Source organism: Trichoplusia ni, chromosome 27 (assembly GCF_003590095.1).
Source record: "Trichoplusia ni isolate ovarian cell line Hi5 chromosome 27, tn1, whole genome shotgun sequence".
NCBI classification, from domain to species: domain Eukaryota; kingdom Metazoa; phylum Arthropoda; class Insecta; order Lepidoptera; family Noctuidae; genus Trichoplusia; species Trichoplusia ni.
The window spans coordinates 2,679,528-2,695,924 of NC_039504.1; the positions used below are offsets into that span (position 1 = coordinate 2,679,528).

The 16,397-nt window shown below is 34.8% G+C and overlaps 3 protein-coding genes across 5 annotated transcripts in view; all 3 read right to left on the reverse strand.

Moving 5' to 3' along the window:
- Positions 1 to 1,033: 1,033 nt before the first annotated feature.
- On the reverse strand, positions 1,034 to 2,189 carry LOC113505863. The gene is made up of 4 exons (XM_026888705.1): positions 2,041 to 2,189; positions 1,756 to 1,953; positions 1,244 to 1,354; positions 1,034 to 1,127 (listed from the first exon to the last, which is right to left on the reverse strand). The coding sequence occupies exons 1-4, from the start codon at positions 2,047 to 2,049 to the stop codon at positions 1,122 to 1,124; spliced, it is 324 nt and encodes a 107-aa protein (XP_026744506.1). The 5' UTR covers positions 2,050 to 2,189; the 3' UTR covers positions 1,034 to 1,121.
- Positions 2,190 to 2,722: 533 nt separating this feature from the next.
- Positions 2,723 to 13,682, reverse strand: LOC113505862. Its single transcript, XM_026888704.1, has 3 exons — positions 13,494 to 13,682; positions 7,061 to 13,135; positions 2,723 to 2,782 (listed from the first exon to the last, which is right to left on the reverse strand). Exons 2-3 carry the CDS (start codon positions 12,951 to 12,953, stop codon positions 2,766 to 2,768), a joined length of 5,910 nt encoding a protein of 1,969 aa, XP_026744505.1. The 5' UTR covers positions 12,954 to 13,135; positions 13,494 to 13,682; the 3' UTR covers positions 2,723 to 2,765.
- A 566-nt stretch (positions 13,683 to 14,248) lies between these two features.
- The window catches only part of LOC113505864 (axoneme-associated protein mst101(2)-like), a 149,910-nt gene continuing 147,761 nt past the window's right edge, over positions 14,249 to 16,397 (reverse strand). For all 3 annotated transcript variants that reach the window (XM_026888707.1, XM_026888706.1, XM_026888708.1), the window contains 4 exons: positions 15,894 to 16,076; positions 15,508 to 15,576; positions 15,132 to 15,212; positions 14,249 to 14,852 (listed from right to left, as the gene is read on the reverse strand). In XM_026888707.1, coding sequence (XP_026744508.1) covers positions 15,156 to 15,212; positions 15,508 to 15,576; positions 15,894 to 16,076 — 309 coding nt within the window. In that variant the 3' untranslated portion in view covers positions 14,249 to 14,852; positions 15,132 to 15,155. The remainder of the gene's footprint in view (positions 14,853 to 15,131; positions 15,213 to 15,507; positions 15,577 to 15,893; positions 16,077 to 16,397) is intronic.

Sequence of the window (16,397 nt, forward strand, 5' to 3'; positions counted from 1 at the left end):
GACACAGATAAAAGGCTCGGTCGTAACAGTTTATCAGACAAAATATTTAGAAAAACGGTTAAAACGAAAGTACTCACCTTCTTCTTAGGACACTTGACCTAAAAAGTTTCGTGTTTTTTTTTTATTTTAACTACCTGGCCTATTACCCGTTATCGGCTTTGCGATGGCTACTGAGACACATTACAGCGTTTAAAAATGATATTTTTGTAACTGGAATAAATTATTATTTCATTTATAATATAATTTTTATGATGAATGAAACCAGCCTATAAATTTCCCACTACCGGACGCAGCATTTTAATAGGTAGATTGACGCAGTTCACTGTGGAATGGCGATTAAAGATAGCAAATTTGGAACCTAGGTTTCCTTACAAAGTTTTTATTCACTGTTTGATAGTAGTGTCTTAGAACGAGCACTTGCCTGCGTTGGGCACGCATCTGCAAGCCCGTGCATACTAATACTCACATGAAACCACAAAACCACCACATGTTTTTATAATATATTAGCTGTGCCCCGCGATTTTCACAGGCTTGAATACGTAGGTCTCATGCCCGGAACCTTTATATTATCAGGGGTATGGGGGTTTATATTGTCCAGAAAATCACTATCTTAACAAAAGTCAGGATTACTTAATAAATTAAATTTTAAAATTTCTAATTATGCGCTCAATTTTTAAATTTTTCTTTCTTAAGAACCTTTTCTTAACATTAACAAACACAATAAAAATAAGAATTATCGAAATTGGTCCAGCCGTCCACTCGTGATGCCGTGACCAAGGGAAATAGGGATTCATTTTCATATATATAGTTTTTCTTATATTGTAAAATATTTTATCACAAAACAAAACATTGCTTAGAAGGGGGAGGGGGCGGTGCTTTACATAAATTTGGCCCAGTTTTATGTACGTTATATCTACAAGTCTTCACAATTTCCATAGAAAGTTAAAAACTGTTAGCTACCGGCGTGTAAGGCGAAAACCGTTTTTAGCCAGTTCCTCGAGCCTTTTTATTTACATAGTAGAAGAGTTGCTCCTCTGCTAACACTTCTGAGCCGTTTCGTATAATCCTGACTAAAACGACCTGCTTTCTTTGATGCTTGCTTGAAAATCTTAATAGTGTCGTTAAATCTGTTGTAGTAAGATTAGTTATATTGGAAATTGTGCTAGACGTCACTCGTGAAACCTACAGTTTGTAATTTGTGACAGTGTAATAATTAATATTCAAGTTCGTTATCGAAGCTTACCTTTGGTCTCTTTTTTAAAGATTCTTTAGCATCGTGTCCTCCTGTGGAAACTGGTTGTGGTTGCAATATTGGCATGTCCAATAGCTTTTTCACTTCATCTTGCAGTTTCACCTAAAATGTTAGTAAGACGATAACGTATATACTGATTGTTAGATATAATTTAATGGAATGTTAGATAATTTTGTGAAATGTGAGATAATATTCTGAATTAAAGCTTTCGTTTCGATTGATTTGAACCACACAAACTGGAAAGTCTAAGTGCATGTAATGATAAATGCCCCTAAAACATCAGGTAAAACCTGTAGTTTTCTTGTTTAAAAAAAAATACAATTAAAATTAAACGTTCCTTAACACTATCAGATAAACAAAACTATACAAAAAAGCGTTGAATCAATTATTAAAATTGACACCTTTGAAAAGTAACATGTAGCTATAATACATATATTGCACTTTCAAATTTTAAGCTTATCGTGTTAATAAACGTTTCACGTTGAATGTACGATATAACTTACTAAAGCTTTATTTTCGTGAGCAACCGATTTTTTTTTTGGAGTAATTGTAGAGCTCGTTTGTAACGATATAGACTGGACCGCTTGTCGTATTTGGAGCTCCAATGACGGAAAGATACAGACGCCCTTGTTCTTGGTATTTGGTTTGTTGTTGAAATAATTCTTCTTCAGTATTGGCCAAGGTTTTGCTTCCACAAATTTCTAAATAGATAAACAGGTCAGTTTTTAAATTATTTTAAATTTAATCTTGCATTGATTGTCATTAATGAACCTTAAAAATTTACTCACTTGAGCCATTGAAGAACTTCCCGATTCATTAAGAGACAAAAAGTCCCTTTCAAGTCCATAGGTATCAGTTGAAGCTGACACTGAAACCTCTTCACTTCCAAACACAGAATTAAGCTTTCTCAGAATTACGTTTTCTCTACATTGTCTCTGACATTTCGTATTCACATGAGTCACTGGATTCTTTGTCAGAATAATTGTTAAATGGTATAGAATCGTTTTTATAATTATTTGAATTGTTATTGAATTCCACAGCAGACGTTCCCTCGGTTACACAATATTTGACAATTGTGTTAGGAGGTGTACTCAGATTAGAATTATTTAAACTGATCCGTTTTGAAATAATAATAGTTCGTTTTAAGAGTTTGCTATACTTTCTGTAATTTTTGCTATTGATTCGGTCTTTCTTCTTAATACGCTGACAATCCATTGATGAACTTCTGATATTATGTATTGAACCTTTATCTTTGGGTATAGCTTCTACTGAGTTATTAGTATACACTGAATCATTACTGTTATTGTCAGTTTCTTTTATTGATGCTTCATGTTTACACAATTCCTCTTGTTTGACAGGGAAATTTTCATTTGGAGTGCTTAATTTATTTGCAAGGTCACATTCTCTTTCAGATAGGTTGCATGTTTCATAATCAGAAGAAGTGATTAGTTCAGTTCGTCCCATTTTTTCCGAGATCGTGTTAAAATTATTTTCACACTCTGCAAATGTGTTTTCAGGTTTTATACTTTCCTGCAAAATAGATGTGGATGTTAATACTTCTGTTACAGATAGTGCTTCCAGCGGTATTTCTTGTAGTTCATGTTCAAATTTAATAAAACTTTCCTCTTTAATAATATTTTTTTGCCTTTCATGTTCTTCTAAGTCCTGGTTGGAAACTGAAACTTGAGGGATTTTTAGCTTATCGGTTATGCTTTCAAATTCTTTATTAGCTTTTTCATACATTTCCAGTAACTGTTTCAACTGTGCAGAATATTCTTTTGCTTCTTTTAGAGATTTTCGGACTCTTGTGTACATTTCATCACTATTTAACGTATCGACATCGCCAAATAAGATGGCTTGTGATAGGGGTTTCGAGAATTCCCAAGTACAATATTTTTCATTTTCTATTTGAAATATGTTATTGACTGGTTTTTGTTCAGATGGATTACACTGTAATATTTTACAACCCGCACGAACATCATTAATTTTTTGCAGAATGTGAAAACATTTCCTAGTTTCTGTTTTAGTTTCACATCCGGTAACAGTAATAGAAGACGTAGTTTCTTCAATACATCCTGAGCAATTGTAATGACTGACCTCTGACTTTTGTATGTTCTCAAAAGTACCGGGCCTAATGCTTTTCTGTATTTCAAATTTACAATTAAGACAACTGGTACTTTCTACAACATCTGTATCCCATGGAAGGTATGCGTAATGGTTACAATCTATACAATTTGAAACATCGTGGTTTTGATTATTTGATTCGGTACGTTTAACTGTTGCCTTTGTACAATCGCACGAATTCATTGAATTACTTCCATGACTTTGAAAAAGATTACTCTCGTAATCCATTCCTGACATCAATTCATTAGACGTACTATCCGCTTGATATTGAACGCTACTTTTTTTAGGGACAATATTGAATTTTTCAATAGTCATAGTCTTATCCATGTTTAATTTCATGACATCTTTTAAACACGTTTCTACTGTCGATCTGGGAAACTGTATTAAATATTCAGGACGATCATGTCCTGAACTGTTACAAGAACTTTCCCAAGACTTATTTTTATTTAGCGAAAAAGGTGCTACACCGCCATAGCCTATATGACACGATGCTTTAGACGATGTTTCAAATGACGAATAACCTGAGAGTGCGCTCGCAGATATTGTAATATCTGTATTCATAGGCAAATATTTTTCTTGGTTCTTTTCTTGGCAGTGCAGGCAGGCGTCGAAGTTTAAAGTTTCACATTTATTTGAATGTATTGGTAAGCGTTGCTTTTTACACATTTGATTAATAATTTTAGATCTGTGGGTTGACGGAGTCAAAAGTTCACCTTTCTTATTGGGGTACATAATTGCATTTGAGTGGCTTTTGCCTCCATAATTCTCTTCATGTATGGATTTACAAAATTGATAATTTTCCTCTTTTTCTCTTATTTTTTTAATTTCATTATGTGTACATTGGCATTTACTGCATTGAGATAATTTTTCCATCGAATATTTTATAGCTTTTGATTCACTTGCACAGTTAATACCATCGCATACGTTACACGTGCAATTTACACTTTGCTTAAGCGATTTGTCATGCACTTCACAGTCGTAAGTAGTACAATTACAATTCTGTAGACTATTTGATTTATTTTGTTCGTTGTCAATGTTCTCTGATAGAATAGATGAGTCAGTGAATGGAAAAAGTTGAGACTGTTTAATTGAGTTGATGATATTTTCTTTGCAGACACACGAAACGCACTCGCATTCTTTACAGGTGCAGATTTTTGTGATGTTCGGTATACTTTTGGCAATAGATGTTGGAAAATTGTTAGGTATGGCTGCAAACATGGCTATCGTATCGTGTCTGGAGCTTTTCATTTTCTCGTTCCTTTTTTGTTTTTTATGCGCTACAGAAGCCGTCCTTATATCGTAATCATGTGAACCTTTATCTACGGGTTTATTTATGACACCTTTTTGCCGTTCACATCTGCAGAAACTAACTCCGCTATTTTCGCATTGTTCATTGAGGCAAACCTCACATCTACATTGAGCATGTCTATTTGTCGTCGTCGAGATTTCATTTGTCATACGCGAAGTTGCAGGAAACCCCTGTCCACATTCGATACACTCACAAGGTGAACAAGTGCATGATGCTCGTTGTACACTCTCGCCTACTGGGGCTATGACAAGTGTTCTTTGCTTAAATACCTTTTTCCGTCTTTGACAAACAACACACTGACATGGATCACAATCGCAAGGTTTAGTTAAATTTGTGCATTTGACACAGTCACAGGGCTTGCAGTCACACGTTGGCCGTTGTTCAACGCCTTCACAATTTCCTTTTTCACAACGAATGCAAGGACAATTAACCTCGTGAGAAGTTGAAAATGGTGTAGCTGGTGACTCATCATTAATGTTGTCCAAATAACCTGCGCAATCGGTACATTCACAAGGCCTACAATCGCATGTGTCCGTTGAGAAAGACGAAGTACCAATTACGCATTCACAAACTTTACAACTGCAAGCCTTATATGCTTCTTGTATGCGCTTAAAAATGTCATATTTTGATAACTTATTATCTTTTTCAGGGGTATTTCCTTGTTTGCGAGCTAAAGTATCATGGAGATCTGAGTACGGTAAATCCATTACTTGTGCACTCAGTTTTTCAGTTCCTGCAGCTTCGGTATGAGAATATGAAACCTTAGCGCTATGAGCGCCATCAGGTGCAGGATGTTCATAATGTCTGGTATATTCAAGTGTAAATCTAGGAGGTAGATAAATATTTTTCAATGTTTGTATTGCACTTGACGTTTGATCGCATAACTCAGATGTCTCTTTTTGAGTTTTAAGTATAATGTCTTTTGTTGTGCTAGAAGTTGGAGGTACATAAATACTTTCCACATTTTGGATTGCACTTGATATGTCACGAGAAATCCGTAAGCTAGATGCGTTTTGATGCGTTTTAGTTGAAGATAAATAAATATTTTTCAATTTTTCAATAGCATTTGCTGTTTCAAGAGGATTGCATAAGCCAGATGCGTCTTTTTGAGCTTTGGATGCTGGCAAATAAACTTTTTTCAGTTTTTCGATTGCACTTGCTATTTCAAGGGGATTGCAAAAATCAGATGTGTTCTTTCGAGTTTTTGATGCTGGTAAATAAACCTTTTTCAATTTTTCGATTGCTTTCGATGTTTCAAGGGGATCGCATAATTCAGATGAGTGTTTTTGAGTTTTAGTCGCCGGTAAATAAATCTGTTTCAGTTTTTCCGATTGCTTTAGATGTTTCAAGAGGATCGCATAAGTCAGATGAGTGTTTTTGAGTTTTAGTTGCTGGTAAATAAATCTGTTTCAGTTTTTCGATTGCTTTAGATGTTTCAAGAGGATCGCATAAGTCAGATGAATGTTTTTGAGTTTTAGTTGCTGGTAAATAAATCTGTTTCAGTTTTTCGATTGCTTTAGATGTTTCAATAGGGTCGCATAAGTCAGATGAATGTTTTTGAGTTTTAGTTGCTGGCAAATAAATCTGTTTCAGTTTTTCGATTGCTTTAGATATTTCAATGGGGTCGCATAAGTCAGACGAGTGTTTTTGAGTTTTAGTTGCAGGTAAATAAACCTTTTTCAGTTTTTCGATTGCACTTGCTATTTCAAGAGGATTGCAAAAATCGGATGAATTTTTTTGTGTTTTAGCTAGGGGTAAATAAATTTGTTTCAGTTTTTCGATCGCTTTAGATGTTTCAAGGGGATCGCACAGGTCAGAAGAGCTTTTTTTAGTTTTAGTTGTTGGTAAATAAATCTGTTTCAGTTTTTCTATTGCACTTGCTATTTCAAGGGGATTGCAAAAATCAGATGAGTTTTTTTGAGTTTTAGTTGCTGGTAAATAAACCTTTTTAAGTTTTTCGATTGCTTTTAATGTTTCAAGAGGGTCGCATAATTCAGATGTGTTTTTATGAGTTTTAGTGGCTGGTAAATAAATCTGTTTCAGTTTTTCGATTGCTTTAGATGTTTCAAGGGGATCGCATAAGTCAGATGTGTTTCTTTGAGTTTTAGTTTTAGGTAAATAAATCTTTTTCATTTTTTCAATTGTATTTGATGTTTCCTGGTGATCGCATAAGTCAAAAGTATTATTTCCTTGAGTAGTTGCACCATAATCAGTTTTGCCATTACAATTACAATCGTCGTTTTGGTTCGTCTGCGAGGGTCCAGCTTCATTTGAATTATCTTGGTTTTCAAGTATACTTTTGCACATGTCTATGATGGCGTTTGCCGATATATGTTTATGTAAAGCGATTAAAAAATCAGGTAAATCAAACTTACTTTGTGAAGTTTGCTCGCAGTTGCATGTTTCTTTAGCATCATTTAAGGCTACTTTTGTAGATTTCGGAAATTCCCTTCTGTTTGCTCCCGACTGATTGCAATTACACATTTCATCATCAGTCTCACTTTTCCTGTAGTCTATTTCATATGTGTTCATATGCGAGCCATATATATTTTTGCATACTTCGAGTGCATTTCTTGTTGGACCTTGTATTTTTCTGAAATCATTATTTAATTTGTTTCCTGAAGGTTCACTACAGTTACAAGTCAAATCCGAAACGGCGGTGCTGTTTGTCGGTGGTTGTTGCATATTTGTTTTAAATCTATTTTCATTTGACTCGATATCGCCCACACAGCAGGTAATTGGTTCCAATTTCTTGATTGTTTCTTTGCAATTACACGTTTCACTGTGAGTATTTTCACGTGCTTTTTGTTTATATTGTTGTAGATCTACAATGTATCCAGCTGAGTTAGATCTCTTTTTTCCAGACTCATTGTCATTGCACGAACAACTATTTTTCTGTTGTGTTTGTTTATATTGTTTAAGGTCTAATACATATCCCCTCGAAGATCTATTGTGAGAGTCACTACATGAACAATTTTTTTTCTGGTCTGCATTTTTATGGGTTTCGATAGTATTCATCTGTACTTCAAAAATATTTTTACTTATTACATGCGCTTTATTCTTAGGTAGTTTATATTCCTGTAGATCCAATATGTATCCTGACAATTCCGACGATATCTTTTTTTGGTCACTGCACTTGCATTTGTCATCTTTATTTCGCGCATGTTCTTTCTTATATTGGTCTAGATCAAGTATATAGCCTGGGGGATCCGATATAAGTTTGGATGGCTTTTGGCACACACAACTTTTGTGACAATTTGTGTTCGTTTTTATTTCAGAAGTTATTTTACTATTTTTTTTCGGCATATTCGATACTTGCCGAGAAATCTCTTGAAGCTTCGTTGCTGAATCAAACGGCTTTTTCTTTTGTTGACCACAATTACAGCCGTCGTTGTCATTCTTCTCTCTATTTTGCTTATATTGATCTAGGTCTAGTATATAACCTGGCGGGTCTGATATAAGTTTCGACGGTTTTTGGCACACACAACTTTTGTGACAATTTGTGTTCGTTTTTATTTCAGGAGTAGTTTTACTCGAACTTTTCGACACATTCAGTTGTTGTCGAGAAGTGTCTTGAAACTGGGTTGATGAACCAAATGGCTTTTTCTTTCCCTGACCACAATTACAGCTGTCATGATCATGTTTTCCTCTCTCTTGCTTATATTGATCTAGATCTAGTATATAACCTGGAGGGTCGGATATAAGTTTGGATGGTTTTTGGCACACACAACTTGTGTGACAATTTGTATTCGTTTTTATTTCAGAAGTAGTTTTACTCGATTGCTTTGGTACATTTGATGGTTGTCGAGAAATGTCTTGTAGATAAGTTGCTGAACCAAGCGGTTTTTTCTTTTCTTTGCCACAATTACAGCTGTCATGGTCATTTTTACCTCTGTCTTGCTTATATTGATCTAGATCTAGTATATAACCTGGCGGGTCTGATATAAGTTTGGATGGTTTTTGGCACACACAACTTTTGTGACAATTTGTGTTCGTTTTTATTTCAGAAGTAGTTTTACTCGATTGCTTTGGTACATTTGATGGTTGTCGAGAAATGTCTTGTAAATAAGTTGCTGAACCAAGCGGTTTTTTCTTTTCTTTGCCACAATTACAGCTGTCTTGGTCATTTTTTCCTCGTTCTTGCTTGTATTGATCTAGATCTAGGATATAGCCTGGCGGGTCTGATATAAGTTTGGATGGTTTTTGGCACACACAACTTGTGTGACAATTTGTGTTTGTTTTTATTTCAGGAGTAGTTTTACTCGAACTTTTCGGCATATTCAGCTGTTGCCGAGAAGTGTCTTGAAGCTGCGTTGCTGAACCAAACGGCTTTCTCTTTCCTTGACCGCAATTACATCCGCCACGTTCATTTTTGCCTCTGTCTTGCTTATATTGATCTAGATCTAGTATATAACCTGGCGGGTCTGATATAAGTTTGGATGGTTTTTGGCACACACAACTTGTGTGACAATTTGTGTTTGTTTTTATTTCAGAAGTAGTCTTACTCGATTGTTTCGGTATATTCGATGGTTGCCGAGAAATGTCTTGAAGATAAGTTGCGGAACCATGCGGTTTTTTCTTATCTTTACCACAATTACAGCTGTCATGGTCATTCTTTCCTCTCTCTTGTTTATATTGATCGAGATCTAGAATATAGCCTGGGGGGTCTGATATAAGTTTGGATGGTTTTTTGCACACACAACTTTTGTGGCAATTTGTGTTAGTCTTTATTTCAGAAGCATTTCTACTGTCCGTCTTGGGAATATTCGGTAGTTGACGCCCTATGTGTTGAAATTCGGACGCGGAATCAGTTTTTTTCTTGTCATGATTACAATTACAAGTCTTATTCCCATTTTGAGGTTGTTTTTGCTTGTATTGGTATAAGTCAACTATATATCCTCCGGGAGGTTCTGATGTCATTTGTGATGATTTACGACAAGCGCAAGTTTTTTTATATTGTTCCAGCTCCAATACATACCCTGCTGAGCTAGATAGTTTATTTCGTGTTTCACTGCAACCACAACTTTTTTTCTGGTTTGCGCTTGTTACCGATCCAATGGTATCTCTTTGTATACCAAATATATTTTTACTCAATTTATGGGTTTTAGTTGGCAACTCTTGCTTAAAATGGCCTAGATCAAAAATATAACCTGCAGTTTCCGACATTTTCTTATTGTCGCTACACAAACAACTGCTTTTCTTGTTTGATGATTCCATGGCTTTTTCTTTATATTGGCTGAGCTCTAAAACATATCCTGCTGATTCCGATGTATGTTTTGAATGCTTTTTACAAACACAACATTTATTACAGGTGATTTCGGTACGATGCTCGATATTAGATCGTTGTGAAGAGTTTTTTGGCAAATTAATATATTGCTTAAGATCCATTATATATCCATCAAACTCGGACGAACTCTTTTGATGTTCACTGCATTCGCACTTTTTTTTCTGATTTGTATTGTTTAGTGATTCTATAGTATTTCTTTGTACATCAAACGCATTTTTACTCAACTTACGAGTTTTATTTATTGGTTCATGTTTATATTGGTCCAAGTCTAATATGTATCCTGCCGAACTAGACATTCTTTTTCGACATTCGCAATTTTTGTGCTGACATTCACTCTCAATTAAATTTTTACTTAATTTACGTGGTTTATTTACTGCTTCATTTTTATATTGATCTAGATCTAATATGTAACCGGCTGAGCTAGATAATCTTTTCCGAGACTCTTCGCAGTCACATTTTTTTTTCTGACTGTTGTTTATACTGGTTTTATTCGTTGGATCATCTTTTTGTCTCACTAACTCAACCACAAAGCCGGGTGAGTTTTTGTTACCGCATTCACAGGAACTTTTTTTATACATTGACCCTAAAGGGTCAAATCCAGTTCTATTCGTCTCAACGAAATTTATGAAAAACTTTTGTCTATTTTTATTTGGATGAGTACATTGATTGCATGAAGTTTTGTTTGTTAGTAATTCTTTATAGCCTTTTGATCTTTTACCATCTTGTTCATTGAATGGATAAGAATAACTGTTCTCCTGTGCTGCGCATGTCACGTCTTGTAATATACCAACCGCGTTTAACTGAGTCTCAAGTATGTTTTGGCACAATTGTTGTTTTATTGATGCTGGTTTATTTAAATATTTTTGTTTAGCATTATTTTCAGATCGTTCAATCTGATTAGGAAGACAATTACAACATTTTTTTTGTAGTAGGCAAAGATTGTCTAGGGTTTCAATTGCATTTTTTTGAATTTTAAGGATATTTCTGCATAATTCAAGCTTATAAGCGCTTGATTCTGGTGATGTTGATATAGGTTTCGATATTTTGCATGCAGTATTGTATGGTTTATTTTCTGAATCACCTATATATTGACCAAGCTCTAAAACATATCCGCGCGAGTCTCGAGGCTTCTCATGCTGTGATCCACTGCAACTACAGGGATTCTTCTGATTTTTCGATGTGTGCTTTTTTGCTTTTCCGGGCCAAAAACTTAATATATTCTTTGTCGCTTTGCATCCGCAGGAATCTGAATCTGTACCTGGTAAAAATTTTGTAGTCTGATGCGTGGGTTTATCTTTTAAACCTTGTCCTGGTGGTATAACAAGAACAAATCCTGGAGGGTATGATAAATTATTTGCTGGTAATAGTTCGCAGTTGCAAGTAGTTTTACGTTGTAATTTTATACGTTGAGTGTAGTTATAGACATATCCTGGCGGGTCCGACACAAGTTTAGGGGTATTGCAGTCACAATTCGTTTTTAAATCAATTGTATATCCCGGAGGATTCGACTCTAGTTTTGGCTGATTGCATTTACAACATTTTTTTAATTGTGTTATGTCATATGGTTTTGGCATATTAAATACATATCCTCGTGAAGTATGCTGTGAGTCAGGTTTCGCCGTTTTGTTGTAATCTTCTTTATTGTAGAATGGTTTTTGTTCTTTTTCCTGAGACTGATTGCAGTCACATGGCTTTTTATTATTAAGGTCTATTATGTAGCCGGGTCCAGAATCTGGAGTCTGGCACTTACACATGCTTGACAAACCTTCATTATATTTTTTGCCTTCACTTAATGTTTTTTGATTCTTCTGTGGCCTACACGTAGTGCATAATGCTTTGATTGCATTTATTGGACTGGTAAAAATGGTTTTACATGTTTCTAGTGGGTTTCTTGTTTGCCTGTATAGACCGCCCGAAATGTCAACAACATAACCTCGGGAATTCATGTGATCATGGCCGGACTTACACCCAGTTGCGCTTGCGTCACAAATATCATTATTTTTTGCGTAAGTAGTTTTGTTTGTCATTGTTTGATTAATATCAGTACACGTATCTTTGCACGTATTCGTTTTGCTTTCAGTTTTGCTTCCAGTTTTGCTTTGCGTTTTATAATTACTTAGATCGAGTACATACCCTGGTGATGATGGTTGGTATGATTCTCGAGACAAACAACCCATTTGCTCCGGTGCTTTGTAAGTTTCCGCTGATCGGTGATGTCCACAAGAACGTGATTCTGGTTTTGGTATTGGTTCAGTACAACACGACGAGCATTTATATGCGCTGTCTTCCTTTTTTATTGAATTCTCAGAGCGTTCGAACGGTTTCTTTTGTGTGCTAAATATTGAATGTATTTCGGTCTCATAGGCTACTATAACATGTTGACCTAGAAATTTGTTTGTAAAGACTGCGGGAGTTTTGTGGGTAATAGCTAAATTTTGCGAAGGTTTTTTGTTTATAATAGCTAACATATTTGAGGATTGCTCGTTTGTAATGGCTAAAGCCTTTAAGGACTGCTTGTTGGTAATGGCTAAAGTTTTTGAAGTCTTGTTTGTAATGGCTAACACCTTAGACGATTGCTTGTTTGTTATGGCTAGAGTCTTCGAGGAATGTTTGTTTGTAATGGCTAAAATACTTGAAGAGTGCTTGCTTGCTATGACTGTTTCATGAGAATTTGTAGAAGCGACTTTATAAAATGGAGAATATTTGCTATTGGAGTAAGCATTGTCACCCGTCGCCGACGAAATTGTACATATGGGAGCTGTATTTGTTGCGTCTGAGCGACTCTGGCTCACTCTTACTAATCTATTAGTGTAGAAAAGGCATGTTTTAGATTCCTTGCAGTTATTGCAAGAGCAAGAGCAAGAGTCTTCAAAGTGTCTCTTTGAAAAACAATACAGTGAGTCACATTTGGTACAAGAACAAGTTTCATCAAAGTTCTTAAATTGTGGTTCTTGTCTTGTACGAGTAGCTTTTTGAACCATTTTGACTATTTCACTTTCTTTTGTTTTGTGACGCCAAGACAATCGTGTTTCTTGACCGTTGGCCTAACTACTGTTGGCGCCTTGACCGTTGGCTGCTTGACGGGATGTTTCTTCAATAAATTGGAACAAACTGACTTTGCGGACACTGAACTTGCGCAACACAAGCTCGCCGATTTTAGAACCTGGAGAGAAAAAAACCTTTAACTGTCTACTTTACGAGGGCAATTTTCAATAATTTGGGCGTCTTTAATAACTAAATGCTTCAATCATTTAAGACGTTAAATACGCTTATTATTTCAAAAGTAAATTAGTAATTTAATACATATTCTGGAAGTTTTCACAAAATCTAATTTACTTACTAATTTATCTACTAGTAGGTCACTAGTATCTGATCTACTTAGATTAGATACTAGACACAGACTACGCTGAGACATACAAAAGAGCAACAGAATCGCAACATGATTTCCTCCTTTTATTCTTAAGAATCTAATTTAGTATACAAGATTTCAAAATACTACGATTTTCACAAAAAAGAAGTACCTTTATCTACCAGTTTACTACATTCCAACGTATTTTATTTTGAAAAGGAACATGTTTGGTAATTTGTTTTTTTCATCCTTGACTATTTTTATGATTTTTTGTATTTTTATACAAATGCAGTCATTATAGAGACATTTCAACTTGACGGTACATTTAAAATTTTGACGTAAAACATTATTTTGAATATTCTTCTTCTTTTTCTTACAAGTTTTTCCTACAAATTGACTTATACGAATAAATACTTTTTTCATGGCATTGTCCTAGTGACAAAATATTCTGTTCACAACATTATGAATGTTATTTTTGAATACAAAATATTTACTTATCAAGAAATAAAATAAATTATAATTTAAACATATATTTCTTGTTGAATGTAGAATAGTCAAAATTATAGTAAGATGTAATCGACAAATACCCAAAATAAAAATTGAGTATTAATCATTAAATATCTGTTGAGATAACTGATTTAGAAATATCTCAACAGATATTTAATGATTAATACTCAATTTGGAAATAAGAAAGCGGGAAGTAAGAAAATGTTTGCAAATTACTGAATTAATTTAAAGACTTAAGTCACGTCCATTCAAGAGACTTACTCTAATTATATTTTTTTACTAAGACTATGTACGAGCATTACACTACAGGTACAGTATTGTATGCACTAAATTACTTGGCTAGATAATATAGTAGGTGGGTAAAGTTCTTTAAAAATCGGGGTACATTAAAGTAGGATTAAAAATACAATAAAACAACAGTTTAAATAATAATTTTAATCGATCATTGATTCATCTTTTCCTAATAAAACATTTTTAAATATATAAAATAGAGAAAGAAACCTAATTTTGTCAGTGACTCGAATTGTTAATAAAACGGTACATACATGATAATATTATTTACACAAACAAAACTTGCTTATAACAAAACTACACCTTTAAATAACACGTCGTTAATATCCGCTGAGAGTTTCGATTAATAAAGAAATGTATCAATTAAACAAATAAAATGTTGTGGTACATATTATCAGATCTGAAACATTTAGAACATATTATTAATTCCAAAAGGAGAATAATAATATTATTTGTATTTGAAGGGTGTTTTGTTGGCAAGTTAACTTAAAAACACAATTGGCACAGAAATGACAAAAAGAAAGGAAAATAAAAAAAAATACGTCGAGAATCCGTTCATATTGGAAACTGCTTATTCGAATGTAGGTACAATTGTTCGATAAGATTCGCTTACGTTACTTCATTATAATAGGAGTATTATTATTATTTATCATACAAATATATTTACAGTTCGTAAGTTGCTAACGGCTTAACTTATGAAGGCACCAGAGTGAGGTCGGTGGAGGTATTACACCTGAAACAAAAATGACTTAAATAGAATAACGAACATCAGAATATAAAATATTTTACAACCGTTCAAAAATGTCTCGTTAACGTAAAATAAACGTTAGTGGTCATTGACCAAAAAGGGCCCTGATTCTGCTATTATATATTCTAATAATCTGCATTGAGCGGCCATTGTAAATAGCAGAATCGAGGCCCTGAACCACAACTTGCTTGCTGAAATTCGATTTAAATATGTGCGAGGCATCAAAATATGTAAGCGGTGCACGGTGTTAAAAATGCAACTCACATAAATTCGCACGAGATGGCGTTATTAGACGTCCGTGCTCCAAACTATCGCATTTGTACCCAACGCACAAGATGGACAATTCTGAAAAAGACAAAAACACAATTTTAGTAACCTAAAAAAAACTTGTCTGTTTTTGTATTTTTTGAGTCACTTCAGGACACAGGTTACTTTCTTGAAATCTATCCCGTACCCGAAGCTATATTAATCGAATTCCATAAAGGAACCGCTATTTCCGCCTGAGCCTACCGCGATGAAAGGAACATTATGAGAATTTATTTTTACTCAAAATATCTTGCCAATTAGCAGTATGAAGATTCAAGAGAATGGTTATCAGTGGATTTATGTTTATTTTTACGCGTGAAATCTTAATACTTACAACAATACTTTCGATTGCATTCGCTAATTGCTCCTCCATTATTTTAACATCGCCATGATCCAGAACTTCCTGCAATAAAAAAATATGTGATATGACAAAAATACTTTAAGGTAATTTCACCTGCCTCAAATTGTATAGAATACATATATCAAGCAGGGTTATTTATTTTTGCGTTTTAGGGTTATACCAACGGCGCACGGACATTTTTATAGTTTTGTACGTCCGTATGTATGTGTAATGCACAACTTAGTAAAAAGAAAGACTGTAAACAAAATAGTAGCTTTTCATAATTCCCTATAAGCAAATTTTACATAGCACGCGAATTTCGGCTTAGACTTCTACCTCTTTTCAAGAAGTAGTCATAATAATAGTTATAGTGTACGTACCTCTTGGCAGAGCTTAACGGCCGCGGCGAGGTCTGGTCTCCGAGCGGCGAGGCGCGCCGCGGCGCAGGCGCAGCTGACGGACGCGAGGCGCGCGGCGCCAGCCACCACTCCCGCGTTGCCGCTTGACGCGCCGCCTACTACTCCCGCGCCGAACGACATTGACGACGCCGCACGCTGCCACTCCTATATAGTACGGGTCATAGAATACGTTATTGTACAACTTAGACTAGTGGTATTCGTGCAAGCTCGAACGCCGATCGAATCCTTCGAATATTTGGAAATTATATTTTTAAGCCGTAAATTCCTCGATTAGCGTTAGGTACTGCGTTTTTTTTTTGTAAAAAGAAGTATCTAATCATTTCAACTTCTGAATATAGTTTTATCTGCTGCTGTGTTTCAATAGTCGGTACTTTTTTAGAACTATACTAATTCTATCAGGGTTATTTTTAACGACCAGTCAATTTTATTAATCTACGCGAATAGTAATAAGATTGATAATGACGG

What these genes read in the sequence shown, in the direction of transcription:
- LOC113505863 (XM_026888705.1), bottom strand. An exon ending in CTCACGAAAATAAAGCTTTA is followed by an intron (nt 1,355 to 1,755) that starts GTAAGTTATATC and finishes CTAACATTTTAG; the next exon opens with GTGAAACTGCAAGATGAAGT.
- LOC113505862 (XM_026888704.1), bottom strand. Translation starts at nt 12,953, where the DNA reads ATGGTTCAAAAAGCTACTCGTACAAGACAAGAACCACAATTTAAGAAC.